Below are 24,455 nucleotides of genomic sequence, written 5' to 3' on the forward strand. Positions count from 1 at the left end.
TTCAGCCCCTAAACTGGTCTTCTGGACAGGGAGCACCACCCTTCCAAGTTCCCTTAAGGGGAACTCCCCCTGAAATGGGTCCGGGTGCCCCTTCTCACTTCCCTTCTTAGATTCCAGACCCAATGCCTTTGCTGCCACCAAAGGAAAGATGAGGGCAAATGGGGAGGGTGCCTCTCCTTTTAACACCCCCCTGCAAGTATACCTGAGAAAGGGCGTCTTATTCCAGTCCTGGGTTGGGCAACAGATTCTTGCATTGCAGGGAGTTGGACTAAATGATCCTCATCCCTTCCAGCTCGCAGCTCTGTCCCTGTCCTACACTCCACCACTGCAGATATAGGCTCCCTGGTAATTTCAGGAGAACCAGGACATAATTGCTGAAACTTTTTTAAACTTAAAGGGGTCGTATCCTACTCAAGAGTAGGCTGATTGAAATTAATGAACCTAAGTTGTTCACGCCCATTATTTTCAGTGGTTCTACTCTTGAGTATGACTTCATGTTGGATACAGCCCCAAATCATGCCTATAGAAGCCTATTGTAAAAGAAAACTGGACAATAGGGTTCCAAGCTTTATGTTTTCGGTAGAAGAATCATACATGCAGGCATCTCAGGTTCCTTGCTTTTCCTAGGAAGAAAGTTTTAGTATCCAAAGTTGAAAAGTCCGTATAAAGTGTGTTTATATTTTTGAAATCCTCTGCTTTTAGTAATTATGGGTTGGAGATGACGCTGTACCCTTTCTGTACCTTCAGCCATTTTTGTGTCACACCCTATCATTTCGATATTGAAGCACCTACCTGACTTTTGCTTTTTGTAGGGTTAAAAAGAAACACCTTTGGTTTCTATCCTCACTTATCACCTTTCTGTAAATATTAGCATGTTGACTGTGGGGAGGAAGGTTACTGTAACCTAAAAATGTGTTTGTACAGAAGAGCTAGATATTAACCAGAAACCCCATAGCAAATCTGTACTCAAGGTTAAAATAATAGTGGTTTATTGACACCATTCCAAACGTGTCCTGCTTGGAACTAAGTGCTCTTGATTTTGGTTGAACTTGTTTCAGGTGAGTTCTGCTGCGTCCATCTTGCACGTTACCCAGAATAAGGTGGCACACTTCTGGAAGTACCACATCAGTCTGCATTTGTGTTTTTCGAGTGCTTTGCCCATCACCTTGCATGCAGCATATCCCTCTTCTTGCAAGTTTAATGCATGACACCTGACCATAGCTGCCAACCTTCCCTTATTCCCTTATTCCAGCGCCGTTTCCCACTGCTTCCCGCTGCTATCCCAGATTGTTAGATATCCCGTAGACTGTCCCTGGGACAGGTGAGGCTGCTGATCCCTTATTTTCGAGCCTGCTGATCCCTTATTTTCAAATCTGAAAGTTGACAGCTATGCACCTGACCTACCTGCAGACTGAGGTGGTACAGTCTTTGATTCTGCCATCACCTTTCTGTATACAGTTGTACCTCGGTTTACAAACTTAATCCGTTCTGGAAGTCCGTTCTTAAACAGAAACCATTTTTAAACTGTGGCATTCTTTCCCTAATGAGGCCTCCTGCCGCTGGAGGCCTTCCACCGTTCGGATTCTGTTCTTAGACCGAGGTATAGTTCGCAAACCAGGACACAACTTCCAGTTTTGCAGAGTTCGTAAGCCGAATAGTTTGTAAACAGGGCTGTTCTTAAACCGAGGTACCACTGTAATGTATACAAACAACCCTTAAGTCCAAGTAAGTGGTATTGCGAGGGTGAGGTGGGTAGGAGAGTGTTAAGTTCTCCTTAATGATTTATTTTCATAATCCATATCATGACATTCCAGTATAAAATTAAAACACGTAAGGGGGGGAATATCAATGCATTGCGTATTTATTTCCTACTAAAGCATAGAACTTTTTTTAAGGGGTGGGGGCCGTGGTTTATTCCATACTGGTTTCTACTGAGCTTTATCCTTTTTTAAAAAATAATATTGAATCAATACAGTACTGTAATGTATATAATTTGTAGTTTTTTTCCTTAACATACTTTTTTGGGAATTGTGTTTTGCTTTTCATTAACCAATACTTGACCTTTAGTTCTTAGAGCTTTGTATGGCAAAAAAATAAAAAGCTATTAATTTTCCCAATGCGCAAACAGTTTATTATTGAGAGAAAAAAACAAAAACAGTTGTTTCTGGGATTGCTGTTCATGGATGGATGGCTTTTGCTGCTGCCCAGTTTTTGAAAGTCAGATTTGGATTCCTTTGCAGGCATAAACTGAAGGAAAGAGGCGATTAATATGAATAGGGACAATGACAAGTCTGTGGGGTCCAATGTCAGGTCCAGAAGCGGTTTAGTCATGCTGGCCAAATGACATGGAAATCTGTGGACAAACGCTGGCTCCCTCTGCCTGAAAGCGAGATGAGCGCTGCACCCGAGTCGCCTTTGACTGGACTTAACCATCCAGGGGTCCTTTACCTTTATTTACCAATGAAAAACCATTGTTTTAGCTCATTTATATAGTATGTCTCAAAATCTTAATTGGTTTTGCTGTTGTTGTTTTCAAAATATATTATTTATTCAGACTAACCCTGCAGTTTAGCAAAACAACAACAGAAAGTATCCCAGAGCACTTTACATAAGCTTATCAAAAAGGCTTGCATTCTAGAAGACATAAGGGGGGGGAGGGGAGCCAACAAGCAGTATTCTTAAACAGGAATTATAAAAACCAGCTGGGATTAAAACAATTCAGGGAGAAAAGGCAATGGAATGGCTCTGCTTTGCATCTCTTTATTTGCTGTTGCCTGATGCCAGATGAGGAAGGGAAGCATGGTAGACCTGGTGTCCTACAGTGGAGGCAATCAAGTTACCCAGTGTCTCTTCTCCCTTGGGAGTAATTCTCAGAGCCCTACATCCAACTCAAGGCACAACCTACTTGTCCCTTATGACAATTGGTGACCCTGGGTCGAGCTGTACATCAAAAGATGGACCTATCAGTTCAGGAGAGTTAAACTGTGACGCAAACGGGACATTGGTACCAGCTACACACGAGAGAGGCTGCTTTTGTGCACATATTTTTGGCTGTAAAAGAATGTGGAGTCATTTTGTTATTATTCCATTCATTTAGCTTGTGTTTTATATAGGTGATTGGTTTTAAAAACGTTTTTGTTTAGGAAGCACTTTCCACGTCAGCTCCTTTACTGTGGAACTTCAGAGCATCTACTGCAGACACACACATACCATTTTGCAGCAGATGGTGTGTTTTCAAGGGTTCACACAATTCACTGGCTAGGCCTTTATTGCCCATGTGAGCTGAGAAGGCACCCTGTAGCAGAACACCCAACATTTCCCCCAAATTTCCCTTGTTGAGAAAGTCCCTCAGCCCCTCTAGATTGGTGTCTTTTTGTGAATGTGTTCTGCAACATGTCTTTATGCAATAACAGTGCATTATTATTCTGCTGTACTAGTAGTTCTGTGATGCTTCCCCAATGTTATCTGGAGGGGGCACTCTTGCACTACAGCAGAACAACTAGGACAAAAATAAAATAAACCAGGACATCTGTAGTATGAAACGTTAGCAGGGCTTGATGCTACGATGCTACATGTCCACTTAGTGCATGTTCTGTATCTGTCCCCAGACTGTTGCAGGCTCGATCAGTATGGAAAGCACGACTGCGTATAACTGCCCCAATACCATTATGAGCACAAATAATAAATAAGCTGCCCAGAGTCGTTCGCGACTGGGCTTAACTGTCAGGGGCCCTTTACCTTTTTTTTTTAGGAGCATAGAAAACTGCCTTGCTCCAAGTTGATGCATTTGCCCATCTAACCCAGTATCAAGCAGGTATTTTCCCTATCACCTGCTGCTACCTGATCTTTATTTAAACTCTAAGCCTGGGATCTGAATGCAGAGTGTGACCTACCACTCATTTATTGGCCCTCCATTTGTTTGCTGGCTGTGAAAAGAAGCAGCGTACTTTTCATGTTCACCCTCAAATACTTCTCTTTGTTACCAGGGCCTTAAATACAAGCAGCTCACCCCACCTCTCTCCTTCTCTGCCTAAGTTCTTTTGGTCAAAAGCCTGTACTTAAGAATTCTTGCAGTTATTTACAGTGACCAAAATTCAGCTGCAGAAGCGGGATTATAATGGAAGCCATGTTTCTGTGCAAACATGGGGGTGTCCCCAACATGGTGCCCCTCCATATATCATTAGACTACATCTCCCAGTAACCCCTCTGCATTGGCAATGCTGGCTGGGGCTGATAGGAGTTGTAGTCAAACAGCATTTGAAAGGCACCATGTCTCCTTAAACACTTTGTATAGCTGGGAGTGAAACCCTTTGTACTGCCAGCAGATGAGAGTTCAGGGCCAGGCTGTTTAAGCATGCTGTTCCTTTTAAAAAGCATGCTAGGGTTTGCTGTTCCTACTTGTATTGCTCACCTACTGCCTTCCTTTATTCCTTGCCCAACCCTCCACAGCTCCTTCAAGGCCCCCCCACCCACCCATATACACAGCTCTTCTGCATCCTTCCAACCCTGCTTTATTCATACCTCTGCTGTTGTTTATAGCCACCATTCTAAAACCTGTCTTCTCCATCCTCCTCCACCTTGAATCGATGCAAATCCAAGTTAGGAGGTGCTACACATTCTCTTAATGGGGCTGTATAGTGACAGCCTTAGGTTTTTATGTATATAGGCAGATATGCCGTTTATAGGGATAAGAATTTGGGAACCAGCTAACCCTGCCACAAAATTAAAACGTAAACAAAATTCTTACCATTTTTATTTTTATAAATTATTCCGAGGGCACATGAACCATGTGTGCATTACATTCTCACAAGAAATGGATTTGAAGATGGTAATACAGCGCATGTGACTTCTGTGTTTACATTTACAGGTGATTGCATACACTTCTATCAAAGCTAAAAAGCAACCTGGTCACCAGGGTGGAGATAACTGCTATTTTCTTCATGTAAAAAAAGAGACTTTTTAAAAAGCAGCAAGGACACTGTGACATAACCATTCCATTTGTTCAAATGTCTTTGGCACTCAATGATAATGAAATCTAAAGGTACTGTTAGAGGCCAGCCCTGTTCTAGAGCAGACTCTTAAGAGTATGATAGCAGGGATTGCTATACAAATGAGGTTAACACAATTAATGAAATCTTAGTGCAGAGTCAAACCCTCCCACTCCAAAAAGCTCGTGCCCCAAGATATTCTGGAGAAAAGGTGGACATGGGGCAAGGATGTGTTTAACTGCTCTGCTTAAGTTGCTTTGAAACCTGACAAACCTTGAGCAAAGCCCTGCAGATGGGAATGAGAACACCACAACATTTTGGCAAACCTTGGGCTTATGATGCAAGAGAGCACGCCCGTTTTATATAATGCCGAATGAACTAGAAGCTACTCTGAGGAACCTGTGGACTTCAAGTTGCCGGTCTCCAGCTTTTGGCGTCGCTGATGACGACTGCTGTCTGATGGAATTTAGAGTCCAATGCCATCCGACGGGCCACAGGTTCCCCAGCCCTGATGGAAAACATCTCTTAAAATCCTCAGATGATTTTAGGCAATGGGTTTTTAGGCAATGAAAATCTTTTATACCACATTCTTATCTTTGGCTATTTTGGAAGTAAATCTCACCGAATTTGATTAGGCTTACTGCAAAGTAAGTAGATACAGCCTTGCAGCTTTAGCGTGATGTCGATGCAGTGGCTTTAATGAGAAGAGAAGATCCAGGCTATTGAAATGCACAACTCTTCAGCTCAGGCTTTTTTACCACCTGCTTCTGTGACATTACACAATAAGGTTGGCCTGCAAGATCGGGGAGGTGCAGCCCAGTGTCTGGAGTCTACCATGCTGGCTAACCCTAGTTTGTGCAAAGCATTCTGTGAATCCCAAGCAAACAGTGAACTGGTGAATGAATTGACAAGGTGAAAAGAACATGCTCTGATACCTGTTTTTGTACAACTCTTTCCTCTCCACCTCCCCAGAATGAATAGCATTCAGTCTCTGGCCACAACCCAGAACAGCACTCAATTGGTGATAGGACACACAAGCTCACAAAGTCTTGAGAGCTCCCTAGTATCAGTATTAAGATGCTTAGCACATATATTAAGCCTGGGGTAGCCAATGTAGCGCCCTGGAAATGTTGCTGGCCTACAACTACCACTCCAGCAGGCATGGCCAATGGTGTAGAATGATGTAGCTCAGAAACATCTGGAGAGCACACTGGATACCCCTCTATTAAGCAATGCAATGCATGGCTTCCCAAACTCCTCCATCTCTTACAGCTTAAAATACAAAATAAAAAAATTCCTTCCAGTAGCACCTTAAAGACCAACTAAGTTAGTTCTTGGTATGAGCTTTCGTGTGCATGCACGCTTCTTCAGATACCTATCTGAAGAAGTGTGCATGCACACGAAAGCTCATACCAAGAACTAACTTAGTTGGTCTTTAAGGTGCTACTGGAAGGAATTTTTTTATTTTGACTATGGCAGACCAACACGGCTACCTATCTGTAGCTTAAAATACAGACTTGATTAGCTACCATGAAGCAATTACACAATTCAGGTATTTAAATGTTGCAGTAAAATCTCTTTCATGTGTTTTCCTCCCAAACGCCAAAAAGTAGGTTAGGCTGGCAGCTCAGTGGGAATTTGAACCTAGGTCTGCATTGCTGTTTGCAGTGAACCATGGTCCAATTCACCAAACCGGCCACACATACAAAATGCAACTTTCTAAATTGCTAGAGCTGTGAAAGCTAAAAGCTTTCCAACTGCATTGTTCTTTAAAATACTAGTTTTTCTTATTCGGGGCAAATCCCCTTGCTTCGAACTCAGTCACAAGCAGAAGCAGCCCTTTATAATAAATTCATTAAGGTGTTTGTTTGTTTGTTTGTTTTTTAAAAGCAGGAATCTACGGTCCACTTCATACTGTGGTGGACTTTGCAAATAAGGGGAGAGATCTGTAAGAAGACACAGAGAACATTCACTAAGTATCCGTGGTTTTTTTGGGGGGGGATGCCGACTTGCAATTATATATTGTATTTTTCGCTCTATAAGACGCACCAGACCACAAGACGCACCTAGTTTTTGGAGGAGGAAAGCAAGAAAAAAAATATTCTGAATCTCAGAAGCCAGAACAGCAAGAGGGATCGCTGCGCAGTGAAAGCAGCAATCCCCTTACTTTTTAGGAGGGAAAAAGTGAGTCTTATAGAGCAAAAAATACGGTACATACCTGCTTCAAACATTTGAGTGTTCCCTATTAAGATGTATGAGAGACTGCAACATAAAGTGTAAATCAGACCACGATTTCCTAGGATTTGTAGAAGCTGAGGATTCTGCATGCAGAGTTGTGTGTCATTTGAAGCTGACTATGTAAGCCTATGAATAATGCAGGCATGCAGTCTAGGTCTCGCTGCACAGCTTAGAGGACAGTTAATGTTAGCCTCAGTTCCTGATCACCCAAGAGTCCTAAAACGGCTACACTGAACACTCTCTACTTGAGGGACTCCAGTGGTGTGAAGACAGGTGGGGAGCCTCCTCTTCTTGTGGAGGCTGAGTTGCTTGCACTATTTAAACCCTCCTATTTGTGTCAGTTTCATGGGGAGCCAGCCTTATAATGAATCAGAACAATGGTCCATCTAGCTGATGATTGTGTGTACATTGCCTGGCAGCAGCTCTCCAGGATTGCAGGCAACGGTTTACACAGTAATGCCAGGGACTGAACCTTGGAACTCCTATATGCAGGGCAAATGCCCTACCACTGAGCAGCAGAAGCAGCCACTGTGAGTACGGAAGACCTCCAGCTGCAGAACTTTAATATAAAATGGGGTGTGGAGGATGAGCTGTAAGGGGTGGCTTTGGCACCCCCTTCCCACATCTCTTACATGTGTTTGTTTACATGCAGAGTGCCTGAACACCCAAACAGGGCTTATGTTGGAACAAATGATGGAAATCCAGTGCTTGAAGGTGCTAAGCAGCTTAATTAGCATCCTCTTGCAAGGAAAGAGGGGGAAGTTACATTTGATCATGTGCATCCAGCCAAACTGTGTGGCTCTTGTGCTGTTTAAAAGAGCAGAAAATATTTGGCATAGCACCTATTTTTGATTGTGGCTATATTAAAAACCTAACTAGGAAAATAAAGGCCGGTTTATATGTATCCATCACCAACATATGTGAAGATAAAAACTAGTGTGTGAAGCAACCTTTGTTTTTCTACTGTGAGGTAATGCTCACAGAATGTCACTAGGTGTCAGTAGAATGCCATTGCCTAACAAACAGCTGCATCTACAGTGACCTTCAATTCCCATTCAAAGGCCTATTTTCAGTGTGCAAAATTAAGGCTTCATATATCTATTATTATTATTATTATTATTATTATTATTATTATTATTATTATTATTATTAATAATTCCTCCTACTGGTCTAGAGCATTCATTTCATACACTCAAGCTCTTGGGTTCCTCCTTTAAATCTTCACCGTCAGCTACATTCCACTGAGCCCAGCAATTTTGTTAAAGAGGACAAAAGGAATTAGGAATTAGAAAAGCAGGGTGTGCCTGATTAGCCACACAGCACTTTCAGCAATTTGCTCAAAGTGACCAAACCCTCAAAGCAACAAGTCCACAGCGGCCAACTAATCACGATGGATTTTGAAGAAGCAAACAGAGCAAGACTGCAGGTGCTGAATGCAGGATTTGTCCCTTCTTGCTGCTGGCACTTAGCATCAATTTGGCCTAGGCCTGGTCTATGGGAAGACTGTTGCAGGGTTCCCCTATTTTAAATGGATTATGTATGCTATGTCATAAGTGTGCCCCCTCTCTCTTCCCCACCCTCCCTCCAGTACAAAAAGGTTTCACAATTAGTGGCACAGTTTCTACCCGTCCTTCATGGCGTGTAAGGTGGTGGCTTTTCAAAAGGTGGAAAATACGGAGGGGAGTAACGAGGAGGAGCAGTAGGGGACCAGACGTAGCTTGGCGACGGCGACACCGACAGAGGATCGTCAGAAAGGCCAGATGGTGTGGAGGCCGGGAAGACACTGGAATGCTGCAACAAAAGGGAGAGAGGTGGCTTCAGCGCAGAGAAAGCTGCCTCAAGCACAGCCCAGTCTTTGGTCCTTCTAGCTTAGCATTGTCAACACCACCGTGGGAGTGGGAATCCTAGTCCTGAGAGCCAAATGTGGACTCTAGGCCGCTATTTCTGGCCCTCAGGTCTCTCTCTACCTGGGCAGGCCTCCCCAGCCCAGGTGATACCTCTTACCTGAGAGCCACTGCCAGTGAGTGCAGCCCGTACTGAGCCAGCTGTAGCAGTGATATGACCTGGAATTAAAATAGCTTCCTAGGTCATGCACTTCTGAACTATATACAGTGGTACCTTGTTTTTTGAGTCTGGGATCCGTTCCAGAGCCCTGGACGCTCAACAAAAGGGATGCTCGATAAAGCGCCGTTCTGCGCATGCGCGTGGAGTGGTTTGTGCTTCTGTGCATAGCACAATTTAGCCCTTCTGCGCATGCGCAAGCAGCAAACCCGGAAGCAACCTGTTCCAGTACTTCTGGGTTTGCTGCGGACATTCGCCAAAATGGATAGTCGACAGGGCGGATGTTCGCGGAGGTATTACTGTATATAAATCCCTGCTTCATAGAACTGTAGAGTCGGAAGGGACCACAAGGGTCATCTAACGCCCTGCAATGCAGGAATCTTTCTGCACGATGTGGGGCTTGATCCTGCCACCTTGAGATGAAGCATTTCATGCTCTGCTGACTGAGCTATCCCAGTAGCCCAGTAGCCCAGTACAAGGTCCTTACAAGAATTCCACACATGACGAGGCGCTGGTTTTTACCTTTTACGACCTGGCTATGAGGCATTTCAGGGAGAGTTTATCTTTATTTCACCTCCCCCACTAGGGCATGTTGAATTTTTAAGCTTTTGAATTCCAGAATGAGGGGTGCTAAAAAGTTGTAACATAGCTTGGGAATTCAAAATATATTTTGGTTAAATTAATATAATTTAGTTTCGCTTGGGTAAGTAAAATGTGTGTGAAATTGCATAGAAATCATTAAAAGAGACTGTCAAGTACTTGCAGTTATACTGTATGTTTATATTATTTGTATTTATTATTCCTATTATTTAGCACTTGACATTTTCAGAAGGTAAAATTGGAATTCTTTGGTTTTCCGAAAGCAGTTTATGTGCTTCTTCATCAGGCACAGACTTGCCAAGCTAAATGTTGTCCAATCACAAAAATAATAGCAGATTTGAATTCCTCACACCCCAAAACACATATTTAAGACTTCTTACTGAAGAAATTTGTAAAAATTAAGTTTCATGCCCTACTCCCCCATGCCAGCTTCAAGGACCAACTTGGTGAAATATGAAGATCATGGCAGGAAGAGGAGGATCAATTTACCCCAGTAGTGAGAACCCTGATGCCCTCCAGATTAGAACTATAGAATCCAACTCTGGGCAATACAGGAATGTTTTGCCCAACGTGGGGTTCAAACCCACAACCCTGAGATAAAGGCTGGAACTACATCGATCTTTTAAACATTATTAAATTTAAAGGTAAAGGGACCCCTGACCATTAGGTCCAGTCGTGACCGACTCTGGGGTTGCGGTGCTCATCTCGCTTTATTGGCCGAGGGAGCCAGCGTACAGCTTCCAGGTCATGTGGCCAGCATGACTAAGCCACTTCTGGTGAACCAGAGCAGCGCACGGAAACGCCGTTTACCTTCCCGCCGGAGCGGCACCTATTTATCTACTTGCACTTTGACGTGCTTTCAAACTCCTAGGTTGGCAGGAACAGGAACCGAGCAACAGGAGCTCACCCCATCGCGGGGATTCGAACCACCGACCTTATGATCGGCAAGTCCTAGGCTCTGTTGTTTAACCCACAGTGCCACCCGCTAGGACGATATTAAAAGTAACATTCTATAACGTTTAACATGCATTCCCCCTTTGCATACATGAGTGTATATCTGCCCAAAGAGTCTCATGCTCTACCGACTGAGCTAAACTCCCATCATTCCTTGATTGTCAACCATATCATCTGGGAGTTGATGGGAGTTGAAGCCGCATAACAGCTGAAGGCCCACAGGTTCTCTACAATTAAACAGGCTGAAACTGAGCAGAAAAGTGAAATGTGTTTCACCAAAGTTGCAAAAAAAAAAAAGTGAAATTTGGAGCCAGGAACAGAGGCGAAATGACAGCAAGACGAAGGCAAAATAGTTTTCTGTCCTCCAAAAGATGGAACATAAAAGACTGCATAGAAAAAAGAGGCAGTTGTAACATAACTGCTTGATGGTGCACCCCCTCTGTAAAAAAGCAGATTACTCTCTTAAGTAAGCACAGCAGCCATTTGACCCAACATACCTGGAAGTCATATGCTGAATACGGTGGCAGGTGAGGCGTGCTGTGGTAATATGTATTGTATGACGTCACCTGGGGTCTCGAGTAGTAAGATACAGTGGGCCGTGCATTTTCAACTGTGCAGTTTATAGCAGGAAGTGAGGGAGTCTGTGAACACAATGGAAAACAGAAAACTCACTTAGCTTGTGGTCCATTTATTCAAATGGCCAGAGGAGATCAGAATACTGCAAGAGAAATGGGAGAAGAACAGATCTTGCCTGTACACTACGATCTACCTCAGGGGTCCTTCTCAAGTGTCCCACTGTTGGGAACCTCCTGGCCATGGGCCAAATCTGGCCTGAGAGGCCTTCTCATTTGGGCAGCTGGGCTGCTCTTCCCAAACCACACCCACCAGTCCCACCCCTGACATCCTATATGACATCAGGTATATGGCTGTAAAAAGCAGGGTTGAAATATTCCTGTGCATCATCTGAAAAGGGAGGAGCTCCGTCCTAGTTGGTTCAGGTGTGTAAGGAACTCTCCTATGCACCCAAATCCTGCAGAATGTAAGATTAGATCCCTCTGCCCATTAGCTAATGCATGGGGGAGTTCAATCGCCTTTACTCTGTGGGCCAACTCTGACAGGTGGGTGGGACGATCTACCTGAGATCTATAGGATGACAGAAGATGGAAAAGGTGTGTAGTCATGTTCACCTGTCAAAGCTGGCCTACAGGTGGGAGGATATAATTATCTGACTTGCCAGGACAAAAAGATTCCCCACCCATGAGTTTGGTCGTCATGCACAAGAAACACGGCCTTTCCTGTAGTGGCTCTGAAAACTACGAAACACCTTCCTGATGGACTTGCACCTTGCCACTTGAATTCTGGCATTTAGGGAGGCCACAAAGCCTTTCACACTTCATGGCTGCCTTTAGTAGCTACCAGAAATGTCTCATCACCTTTAACTGGTGCCCACCCAAAATTGCTCTGGTCTCCAGAGCAGCTACTCATTTTTAATCTCTCTATCTTCTGCTGTGTCTATTTCAGTGTTTCCTACATTGGGTCTCCAGCTGTTTTCAGACTACAGTTCCCATCATCCCTAACCACTGGTCTTGCTAGCTAGGGATGATGGGAGTTGTAGTCCAAAAACAGCTCAAGGCCCAATGTTGGGAAACACTGGTCTATTTGTACTTTGTCTCTCATTCCTTTGCACACCACATGGTGAGCACATAGCTCTAAAAAGTGGCACAACACGCTTGAAATAAATAAAAATTTCTACCTGTCTACGTTTCCTATGGACATCCTCTTACCATATCTTTAAAGCCTCCTAGGATTGCAGCAGTGATGATCCCGAGAAACAAGCCCACGATGTTCAAAATGGTTGCTGACCAGAGCAGGTGGTAAAGGTGAATGATATCTTGGCAGCTGCTGACGTCAATGTACTCGTAATAACCACTGGAAATCTCCACTCTGTTCAATCCAAAGAAAGGCAAAACATCTTTCAAAAAGGCAAAACATATTTCAGTAGATAATCCTCATTTTGGGACACCTTTGCTAGAGGGACGTAAGAACATAAAAGAGTCCTGCAGAACTACTGTTTAGGGGGGCAGGCAGGTATGGGGGTCTCCCTGGTCTTGAATGGGGTAATTGTGTCCCTGAAGGACCAGGTGCGCAGCCTGGGAGTCATTTTGGACTCACAGCTGTCCATGGAGGCGCAGGTCAATTCTGTATCCAGGGCAGCTGTCTACCAGCTCCATCTGGTACGCAGGCTGAGACCCTACCTGCCCGCAGTCTCCCAAGTATGGTGCATGCTCTAGTTATCTCCTGACTACTGCAATGCGCTCTATGTGGGACTACCTTTGAAGGTGACCCGGAAACTACAACTAATCCAGAATGCGGCAGCTAGACTGGTGACTGGGAGCGGCCACCAAGACCACATAACACCGGTCTTGAAAGACCTACATTGGCTCCCAGTACGTTTCCAGGCACAGTTCAAAGTGTTGGTGCTGACCTTTAAAGCCCTAAATGGCCTCGGCCCAGTATATCTGAAGAAGCGTCTCCATTCCCATCATTCAGCCCGGACACTGAGGTCCAGCGCCGAGAGCCTTTTGGCGGTTCCCTCACAGTGAGAAGTGAGGTTACAGGGAACCAGGCAGAGGGCCTTCTCAGTAGTGGCACCCACCCTGTGGAACGCCCTCCCATCAGATGTCAAGGAAATAAAACAACTAGCAGACATCTGAAGGCAGCCCTGTTTAGGGAAGTTTTTAATGTCTGGTGTTTTATTATGTTTTAAATATTCCGTTGGGAACTACCCAGAGTGGCTGGGGAAACCAGCCACTCTGGGTAGTTAGTTAATTAGTTAATTAAAAATAAATTATTATTATTATTATTATTTGGCCAAAGGCCCATCTGGTCCTTCATTCTCTTCTCATAGATGCCATTGGCAGAATCGCACTCCTTCACAGAGTGCAAAGTTAAAAGAGTGGGATTTGCTGTCACAAGTTGTGTGATGATGGCCACCAACTTAGATGGGTTTTAAAGGGGGGTTAGGCCAATTCATGGAAGATAAAAGTTATCAATGATTACTAATCAAGGTGGTTAAGTGCCATCTTTAGGATCAGGGGGAGCATGTCTCTAGATAACATTTGCTTGAGATGGGAAACAATGGGAGATTGTTTATTGCCTTTTGTGCTCTGCTTTGTGCTTCCTAGAGGCACTTGACTGCCTACTGTAGAAAAGAGGGAATGGGATGTGTTAAGCCAGGTGTGGGGAACCACTGGCCTTCCAGATGTTGCCAAACTACAACCCCCATCAGCTGCAGCAAACATGACAAAATGCCAGGGGTGATGGGAGTTTAATTCAGCAAAATCTGCAGGGACAAAGGTTTCCCCACACCTGATATAAGCCTTGGTCTTTTCCAGCAGGGGCCCTTCTTATATCACTGTATCATCTTATATCACTGGTAAATTATATCACTGGTAAATTTATAGTATTTCAGGAGGGCCTTTGGGGACCAGTTAGTCTTTCTGTTGCAGAAAAAGGAGTCCATTGTGGATTTTTCTGCTGCTCTGGTTTCAGATGGCTTTGATTGTTTCAACATTAAAAAGAGCTATCTAACAGGGGTTTTTTTGCACTTTCAAGTGTTCAAATCTTTTCACAAACATAATTTAACTGTAAGGTAAATCAGTGTTATTTCCCCCATTTTTCAGATGTGGGGAATAAGGCACATGACAACGCTGCTAGTCTCTGGTCACTTAGTGAGTCAACAAGTCTGAACCAGGGACTTTTGGATCTGCAGCTCAGGCTGCAACCCTATACCCTAGGGGTGGGGAATCTTCTTGGGCCAGATCTTTATCTCCCTCCACCCTGTGGGCCAACTTTGACAGGTGGGTGAAACCACCCACCAGTTAATTACCGTACCTAATGATGCTTACCCAACCTTGGCAGGCTGCATTAAACCCTCCTGACTTTAAGTAAACCACCAAGAACAGTAAACAGAAAAGAGTACAGAGGGACGATCTGACTTTGCTGGCTGCCAGCTGAATGACATGACCCACTAAAAGTTATCTCTGTAGCACAAAGCTCAGACCTCATTTGCACTTTACACTTTAAGCAGTATAATGCCACTTTAGTCATCGCTTGCCTCTAGGAATCCTGGGACCTGTTTTTTGTTAAAGGTGGTGAGAGTTGCAAGGAAACCCCTATTCCCCTCACAGAACTATCATTCCCAGAGAAGTCTAATAAGCAATCCCTTTTCCCAAGGAATTCTGGGAAGTGGAGCTCTGCGAGGGGATAATCCTAACAACTCTCAGGGATGTGGGTGGTGCTGTGGTCTAAACCACTGAGCCTCTTGGGCTTGCCGATCAGAAGATCGGTGGTTTGAATCCCCACGGCGGGATGAGCTCCCATTGCTCTGTCCCAGCTCCTGCCAACCTAGCAGTTCAAAAGCATGCCAATGCAAGTAGATAAATAGGTGCCACTGTGGCGGGAAGGTAAACGGCGTTTCTGTGCGCTGCTTTGGTTCGCCAGAAGTGGCTTAGTCATGCTGGCCACATGACCCGGAAAAACTGTCTGCGGACAAACACCGGCTCCCTCGGCCTGTAAAGCGAGATGAGCGCCGCAACCCCAGAGTCATCTGCAACTGGACTTAACTGTCAGGGTCCTTTACCTTTTCACAACTCTCAGTGCTGTTAACAAATTACAGTTCCCAGGATTCTTTGGGGGAGAGCCACGGCTGTTTAAAGTGGAGTGATATTGTTTAAATGTATAGTGCAGAGAGGGTCTCAGCCTGAAACAACTCCTTCATACTCAAGACTGCAGGATTGACCCAGGGGCTTGAGCTCCCCCATTTCACTCTCTGCCTACAGGTGAGGCTATTCCATGTCACTCACCTCCCACAGTTGTAGAGGTCGCAGCAGAAGCAGGTGTTGCCTTTGATCTTGGGCGTGCAGGGGCTGCGGTGCTGGGGGTGGCAGACTGCCTGTTTGAACAACAGAGACAGGGCTTACAGAAGCTGAAGGCCACCTCTTTTGGGAACTGGCAGGTTTGCTCCTACAGCATTTCCAGAAGCCCATTTCTGATTTGTACCACTTCTGCTTAATTGCAAATGGAAGAGCATGCAACAAACTTTTCAATATGCACTGATTTTATTTTTTTAACACAGAGGAGCATGTGCTTTCCTCCCCCTGTAGTCGTACAGTCTAGAAACATCATTTTCTGTTTATGAGAACAGGATTTCTGAAGGGCTGGAAAAGTTTGGTTCCTGCAGACCAGACAGGTGGAGTATTTGAACAGGCAACTTTAGAGATCAACAAATCTGCCAATTTGGGTTTTTCTCTCTTTCTCATTTTTCCAGCTCAGTTCTCCATGTTTCTGCATCCTCTCAAAAGTGCTTATCCTCTCAAAAAGTCCTCTCAAAAATTTAGTGCAATTTTGCCCTAACATGCACATTTTTGTAGACAATTTTGTCTGATATACACATTTTTGCAAAGCAATATTATACATTATTTCCACACATTTTTAAATGCACACTTTCCCTTAACATGCACATTTTTTTTACACAATTATTTGGTTGGAGAATTGCATCCCAACATTTGGAGAAGTGCAGATTTCAAAGGATGGCTGTGTTTCAGTTTGTGTATTGTTTTAGAAAGCATGAATTAGGTAGGTTTGCATTAAAATTCCAGCCAAACTGCATTTCTCCCCCATTTTTCCCCCATAATTTCCTGTTCACTCATGTTGCAGAAACTGAGAGAACAGCAACATGAGTTACCTACCTCTGGCTGAGCTGTACTTTTGGAATAGTAGTGACATCGTCCTGCATACAGTGGTCTGAGATCCTGTAAAAAAAAAAAATAAGAAAAATAGTAGGGTAGAGTTTAAAAAAATGAAAAAAGAGGAAGTGAATCAACCCTGATTTTTTATTTTTTATTTTTGCTGAAACAGTGGGCAGATGCTCAAATTAACCATATTTTCAGACATCCTACCACCTGCTTGAAGGAAGCACAAAGGAAAACGACACCCAGTAGTGCACAAGAACAGGCCTGCAAGGATCAGGCCAAAGTCTACCTTCCTGAGCGCTATCTGCAGCTGCGAGGGTTCTCAAATGTCCCTCTTTTTCCAGGACATGTCCTCTTTTTCATGCATATGTAAAATGAGAGTCGTCATAGCGATCCACAGTTGAAAGTAGAAGTCGGCAAATGTGTCCTCTTTTTTTTTTTTTTTGCTCTTCAAAATATGGCAACCCTAACACTACAATACCACTAAGCACTATAATACCACTTTAAACAGCCATGGCTTCCCCCAAAGAATTCTGGGAGCTGTAGTTTGCTAAGGGTGCTGGGAATTTTTAGGAGACCCTGCTATTTCCTACACAGAGCTACAATTCCCACAATTCACTGGGAAAAGGCACTGATTGTTAAACCACTTTGGGAAGTGTAGATCTGGGATGGGAACAGGGTTCTAATAGTTCTCAGCACCCTCTGCAGTTACTTGCAATTATTTGTGATTCGGCTTGGAGGGGTACACTTCCAATACAACCTTTCTATACATCTCTTCCTCCATTATCAACCTATTTTTTATCACTTTGAAAAGCTCTTTGTTTGGGCTTTTATTGCAGATTACAGCATCCTTAATGGCTAATATCAGGAAAAGCCTCTGCAGTGCCCTTCAGCCAAGGAAGATAAGTGCAATAACACCCTCCTCATTGGTGCTCCCCAGCAACAGATACCTCTGATACTGGAGTCCTCTTGTGGAACACTCTTGTGTTATAGCAGAACAAAAGTGGCACAGAAACAGCAAGGCAATGGAATATTTGTGTTTTGAAAAATGTGAGAGAGGCAGCCTGATATAACTAGCATGTTTAGCTCTAGTTAATGCATGAAGGAGTAAAGACTGTTGTTCCTAGAAGTGACCAGGTCACTTCCGCTAACTTCCTCACACAAAGAAAAGCTGGATTCTGCATCCCAATGCAAACTGATAGGCGTCTGTAGAACTTTGCATTTTATCTCGCTATTATAACTACTTCACATAACTTATTTTGATTCTGCTAGTCATAGCAAGGGGCAAGCTGCTATAGCAGGCACTGACTTCACCCCCCAAATGCTAGAGATGTTAAACCTGTAGCTGAATGAGGTGGTAAAACGGGCTATACCACGTGTGTGTGTGTGTGTGTGTGTGTGTGTGTGTGTTTGTGTCACATTTTGAAATGCTTTTTCCTCTACAATGAAAACGAAAACACACCATGCAAATAGAAAACCAGCAAAGCAAACTGGGCTGGGCTATCACCTTTCTCCCTGGTGTGTTAGGTTAAGGATTTTTTTAAAAAATTGGTAAGAAGGTAATAGAAGGTAAGTGTTAAAAATCGGCACCTCCTCATCTGAAGCCTGAAATGGAACACCCTAAGCTGCCAACCAGGGACACCAACTTGGGCCCCAGGTTATGGATGGCCAGCACACCAATGTGACTTCATGACATCATGTTGAAATGTGATGTCATGACGCCCCACAGCCTCAGAACCTGACTTCCAGTGGCACCGCAAGCCAGGTTCTGAGACTTCACAAGGCGTTGGACAGCATCTCTGAGGTCTCGGATGTGACTTCGTCTGCTTTGCAATGCACTGGAAGTTGCATCAGGGGCCCTGCAGTGCGTGCTGAGCACCCACAACCAAATTTTTGTGCATGCTCGGGCCCCGCTAGAGATGGCGCCCCTGCTGCCAACTCATTCCATTGCATGCATAGGCCAGGTCTCATGAGGTCCCCTGGACTCCCCACTGAGCAATGCCCACATGCTTTCAGGCATGTTCATTGGCATGAGGACTAGTCTCTGGCTTTTTAAAAGCAACGCTGAGAATACCAAGAAACTGGATTCTGCATGCAAATCCTTTATTTTGTGCTTTCCCGCAGCTCTCTCTGGCATGCAAGTATGCAGCCCTGCTCACAAGCGTGGAGGACGTGGCAACGCAGTCACATATCGCAGTCGGCTGGTACTCACTATGTGCCTGGCAGCAAACACACCATCCACAATGGCACAGCAGAAGGCAGCAATGACGCCAAAGCTGATGAACACGATTGAAGCAACCAGCTGTGGGAAAAGATAAAGCTACATGGAGTCATCTGCTTCTATATTAAAAGAAAACATGCAAGGTTTTGCCCTATCCCCGATTATATTTTCTGGAGTTGCTGATTTATTGATATGCTGGCTGACAACTGCCCATTCCTTTTTTAAGCAGGTTTGTATAGTTTAATAACCCAGCGCAATCTGCTAATAGGAGCTAATGGTTAGATTTCTGCCTCATGAAATATCCTTTAAAATATTAATGTTTGGATATGAAAATGACAAGAAAATCACAGTATTATTTTTTTTAAAAAAATCACATACCACAATACATCTATGCATATGATTCTTAAACACTCTCTCACACAATAAATAATTAATAAACATTCAATGTGTACACAATTTCTTATTTTCACGAAAAGGCTACTGCTATTATTTAATATTATCATACAAAAATAGATTACAGCAATAAGCAACTACATTTTGACCTAGTGAACTTCTAGAACAGGAGTGGGGAAACTTTGGCCCTCCAAGTATTGCTAAACTACAACTCTCATCAACCCTACCAAGTCTGGCCATGATGGGAGTTGTACTTCAACAACATCAGCAGAGCCAGAAAGTTCCCCACACCTACTCTAGAGGTCAGTTTCTATTGCTGTTCATCCTTCTTCAGTTGTCATTTTTTAAAAAGACATATAGGTAATCTACTCCCCTCCACAAGATTCTCAAGTCTTGTTTTATATCTTTGGCTAACGAGTCCCAAAGCCATAGTTTTCTTGACCAATCATCATTGCAGCTTGCTCAACTACTTTTAATTGCTCACAGAGCTTTCTCAGTAAATCATTTTTTTTTTTTAAAAAGGCTTCCATGTGTCCTTGCTCTATGTAATACCTACAAATAATAGAGGCTCCCTTCAACTCAATGCTACAGCAATTGCCAAGGCATGTGTGCAAAATGCAACTCTCCCAAGTTTTGGGAGGGTTAGGACTGGAAGCATCGCCCCAAGTCTGTGGTTGGCAAAAGGGAAAGAGCCAGTGTCTTGAGCTGATGACAGAAGACAGAGGAATGGAATTCTGAAAGCACAACTCGGAATGCAAGATGGAACGGAATGACCAAGATTAGCTGATCCCTACATGACTCCTGCAGCCTGGGCAACCGGCCACTGAGGAAGACTACTGGGGCAGCATCCCTTGGGGCTGCCAGGCCACTGCTGTTCCACCTGACTACTTCCTGATTACCTGCCCCAAGGTACTTGCATTATTACATAGAACTACTGCTTCTCCGTCACAACGGGTCGTTTATACAGTTTAAGAGAAGAGCTGTGGGTTAGGAACATGGGAGGAGAAGGGAAGGGAAGCAAGCCAATTCAAGATACCAGCTGTTTCACAATGTTATTATTTGTGAAATAGTTATATAGTGGAGCTCCAGGAGTCGGTTCTGGGAAGAGAAGGGGCCTAGAAGTGGCCGTCTATTTGATTATTTTGACATAACAGCAGGGATCGAATTCCGAAAGCTGCTTATGCCAATGAAAACCCCAGTAGAGATATATACAACCACTGGGGTTACACAGATGTCTTTCTTTTTATGTATGGCGGCCTCTTCAGGCCTGTGGCAGTTGATGACATAGTCTGGATTCTAAGCTCCTCCCTATAGAGCAGTGGTGAGGGACCTATGGCCTTCCGAGATGTTGGTGGACTCCATCAACCCCAGCCAGCATGGCCAATGATCAGGGATGATGGGAGCTGCGGCCCAACATCTGGAGGGCTAGAGTTCCCCCCACCGTGGCTCCAGGGAGAGGGATTTGCAGGTGGACTCAGGGATGGCCTGGCTGATCTTGAGGTTGTTAACCCACAGAAAGCAGCCGTTCAACAGACGGGAGGGCCCTGCTGGACCACTTTCCCCTGAGGTGCAGCCTGATGGAACTGCTGCCAACGGAGGCAATGGGAAACTGATAGCTCTGACTAAATCCGAGTTGAGTTGATGGGGTAACCACCTGCCTGGGGGCCTGGCTTTGCTCCCTGCTTCTCAGACCCATCCATCTGGGGAAAGGTGGTGGCCTTGTTTAAGGGTTACTGCCAGAGGCAGGAGTGACATATCTTTTGGGGTCCATGGGCACCTTGGCAAGCCACAGCGAAGCACACAGCTCAATCTGTCGGCAACCTCTGGCTTGAGAGGCAATGCTGAGCTTTTTAGGAGAAGGGTTGCTTCTGCTTCAACGTTTTTGCTGTCTTTTATTATCTGCTGTTGGTTTTTATTGCTGTACATTGTATTTCTAATGCTGATTTGCTTACAAGTCACCCAGGAAATATTTATTGAGGGGAGGCTATAAACCTTTTAATAGATAAATACTTTGGCCTAGGACATCCTTTGCAAGCAAAAGAATAGCTAGGTCTAATTCTCAATACCTCCAGTTGAAAGGGTCAGGGTAATAGGTGGTTACCTCTTCAGACCTTGTAGAGCTGCTGCTAGTCAGAGCAGACATTACCAAGGTAAATGGGGATCAGAGGTCTAAGGTAGCTTCCAATGTTCATTAGGTGACTCCATGTATCTCAGTGACAGAGTACATCCTTTGCACTCAGAGAGTCCTGGGTTCAGTTACTGGTACCACCTGGTAGGGTCGGGAAGGACCCTGGCCTGAGAGACCAGGCGAACTGCTGCCAGTCAGTGTGAGGAATATTGAGCAAACATGACAATTAACTTAACATGACAGTAACTTTACAACTCTTAAAAAACTTACCATTTGCCTTTTATTTTCTATCAAATTTGATCCAATAATTCCAAGAAATGACCCAAAGCCAAGCTGAAAGGCAAGGTTTTAAAAAACGTTTTAGATATTTTAGAATCTATCCATTTTTAACCATTTAGTACAGATGCAGAATTAGAAACCAGGGCTGGGGAGGGGGGGGGGAGACCACACACCACATACTCAGTCAGAAGCCTTAAAAATCTGAGGATTTTTTTTAAAAAGAAACAAAACAAAACAAAAAACCAGAATCACCAAAATATTGCAACAGTATTCCTGATTTTTACCAGTGGAAGTAAATCATGTAATAAAGAGGAGCTTTTAGAAATTAGGCAAAATGCATGCAAAAAATAATTTTTAATACAGGTTGATGGCAATAATGCAGCAATGGTCTTACAAATGCTTGACATGACCGGAGTAGCCAACTGAGGAAGACTTCCAATTGAGTCAAGGACTTCTTATTCATACATCTCTTATGATACCTGCTTAATAAATGTAGTTGGCAGGCACCACCAATCTCAGAGCCATCACATGGATCTGGCAGTAGCATAAAGACTATCCCACCTCAGGCAGAATTTTTGGTCTTTTTTCTGCACCAAAGCAACAACTATTGCTACCCGTGGTGCTGCTTCCACAGGAAGAGGAGAACAGCTTTAATCAGCCCAGCTACACAAGCTGCTGTTTACTGGGAACCCAGAAAGACAGGCATGCCAGGGATTAGGGGCAACACAGCAGAACAGAGCCAGGTGCTTGCCTCAAACAGCTCTTCCGATTCTCAACTTTGACCTCTGGGTGCAAGAGTAGGAAAGGATGAGGTTGTAAAGAAGAGGAGGATTCTGCAGACCTCTTTGCAGAAACTAATATGATCATAACATGGGTTCATCCCATTCTATCCTCTCATCAAGCAATAACTTGCATGCATAAATGTGCAATCACTAGTTAATTTTCACAAACAGGGTTTTCATACCAGCCAAGGAAGAAATGCTTCCTCGCTGAAACATTTCACACGTGTCTTGATGAGAGTAAACACATGACATATGTGCACGTGTAAACCAACCTGTTGGCAACTGACCATGTGCTGATTAGTAAACACCACTGCTACTTGAGAATTAAGACTTCAGGGTGGCCAAGATCCCTGTAGAAATGTGCAGCCTTCCGTTCAGTGAGTAGTGCATAAGGTGACTTAGTGAAAGTCGCTTATTCACCCCAATTGTGATGGGCTGCCTTTTCTTGTCCTCCTCTATATAGTTAGTGATTATGGATGGGGGCAGGGAGAAGAATTCAATGCAGCACTAAGTTCAAGTCCCTTAGTGGTGCACTAGTTGCGCGAGCGTAATATTTGACACAGGATATGGTACAGCAAGCCGGCGTGGTTCTCATGGCTGATCAAAGAATAGACTGCTGTTGCCCCAATACATCCTGTTGCATAACAAGCTTCTGCTAGCAAAACTGTTGCATAGGACATCATGTTATGCAACCATTATTCTCACCCTTGTACTAGCACATCATCCTTGATCAGAGAACACTGAATCCAGATATGGATTCCATCTGCCTGTGCATCTAATTACCCATAACCTGGGTCATTTGCCGGTCGCAGTGGTTGCTTAGTGAGCTGTCCATCCACCAGAGCGTATAAGTGCCAAAATGCTCTTAATGGAATAAATTAGCAAAAAGCCCATGATGGATGACAGATGGGACATGATTGAAGGAGCGAAGCGTTATTAAGGGCAGGGTAACCCTGTGTCAAAGGGTAGTTTTATTCTTCTCTGTTGCAAATGTTCTCAAATGCGGTACCTCACTTTCCCAACAGTAGCAGATGTGGCAGGGAGGAAAGTGAGATGTATTTGTATACTAAGTTTGCTCCTAGTGGTTCCAGCTGCAGGGGTTGGGAGTCAATCAACTGAGAATGAAGTTGCTTCTATCTGCGCACAACTCCTTCCAGAATTTTGTTGCCCAATCATGCTAGAATGTGACAGAATGGTGGCTCACTGTATGGCAGGAACATCCTTCAGATGTTCTGTGCTACAGCTCCTGTCATCCCTACGAACTGGGCAGGCTGACTAGGACTGATAGGAGTTGCGAGTCCAGCAACATCTGGGAAGTCACAGGTTCCCCTTCTCGGCTATAAGCTGTGGAAGTGTTATAGTACATAAAAGATTCTTAAAACTGGATGGGATAACTTCCAGATCTGTTTCTATGATTTTGTTAAACACTGGCAGGAAGTAACAGTGGACTTTAGAGTACTAAAAGATAATATTATAAAGGACTTAAACAAGATGTTGTGTAATACAGCTGTTTAACACAGAGGTGAGGAATCTGTAGCTCTCCAAGCCTCAGCTGGAATGCCTCATGGTTAGAGTTAAGGGGAGCAACGTCTGAAAGGCCACAGGGTCCCCATCCTTGGGGAAGTAATAGTGCCACTGTATTCTGCTCTGGTCAGACCTCACCTGGAGTACTGTGTCCAGTTCTGGGCACCACAGTACAAGAAGGACACTGACAAACTGGAACGTGTCCAGAGGAGGGCAACCAAAATGGTCAAAGGCCTGGAAACGATGCCTTATGAGGAACGGCTAAGGGAGCTGGGCATGTTTAGCCTGGAGAAGTGGAGGTTAAGGGGTGATATGATAGCCATGTTCAAATATATAAAAGGATGTCACATAGAGGAGGGAGAAAGGTTGTTTTCTGCTGCTCCAGAGAAGCGGACACGGAGCAATGGATCCAAACTACAAGAAAGAAGATTCCACCTAAACATTAGGAAGAACTTCCTGACAGTAAGAGCTGTTTGACAGTGGAATTTGCTGCCAAGGAGTGTGGTGGAGTCTCCTTCTTTGGAGGTCTTTAAG

At 44.2% G+C, this 24,455-nt stretch overlaps 2 protein-coding genes across 3 annotated transcripts in view; one reads left to right on the forward strand and one right to left on the reverse strand.

The window, feature by feature from the left end:
- Nucleotides 1-8,369: 8,369 nt before the first annotated feature.
- The window catches only part of TMEM255A (transmembrane protein 255A), a 30,531-nt gene continuing 14,445 nt past the window's right edge, over nucleotides 8,370-24,455 (reverse strand). Inside the window, exons 3-9 of the mRNA XM_083486575.1 lie at nucleotides 21,607-21,669; nucleotides 18,807-18,896; nucleotides 16,592-16,654; nucleotides 15,707-15,795; nucleotides 12,626-12,785; nucleotides 11,339-11,482; nucleotides 8,370-9,017 (exon numbers count right to left, since the gene is read on the reverse strand). Coding sequence (XP_083342701.1) covers nucleotides 8,859-9,017; nucleotides 11,339-11,482; nucleotides 12,626-12,785; nucleotides 15,707-15,795; nucleotides 16,592-16,654; nucleotides 18,807-18,896; nucleotides 21,607-21,669 — 768 coding nt within the window. The 3' untranslated portion in view covers nucleotides 8,370-8,858. The remainder of the gene's footprint in view (nucleotides 9,018-11,338; nucleotides 11,483-12,625; nucleotides 12,786-15,706; nucleotides 15,796-16,591; nucleotides 16,655-18,806; nucleotides 18,897-21,606; nucleotides 21,670-24,455) is intronic.
- ATP1B4 (ATPase Na+/K+ transporting family member beta 4) overlaps nucleotides 19,974-24,455 on the forward strand; it is a 41,462-nt gene continuing 36,980 nt past the window's right edge. Inside the window, exon 1 of one of the 2 annotated variants that reach the window (XM_083486562.1) lies at nucleotides 19,974-20,117. The gene's annotated coding sequence lies outside the window, so the exon portion shown is untranslated. The remainder of the gene's footprint in view (nucleotides 20,118-24,455) is intronic. The other variant, XM_083486561.1, reaches the window with a different exon arrangement.

This window comes from Podarcis liolepis (genome assembly GCF_965112155.1).
Source record: "Podarcis liolepis genome assembly, chromosome: Z".
Lineage (NCBI taxonomy): Eukaryota > Metazoa > Chordata > Lepidosauria > Squamata > Lacertidae > Podarcis > Podarcis liolepis.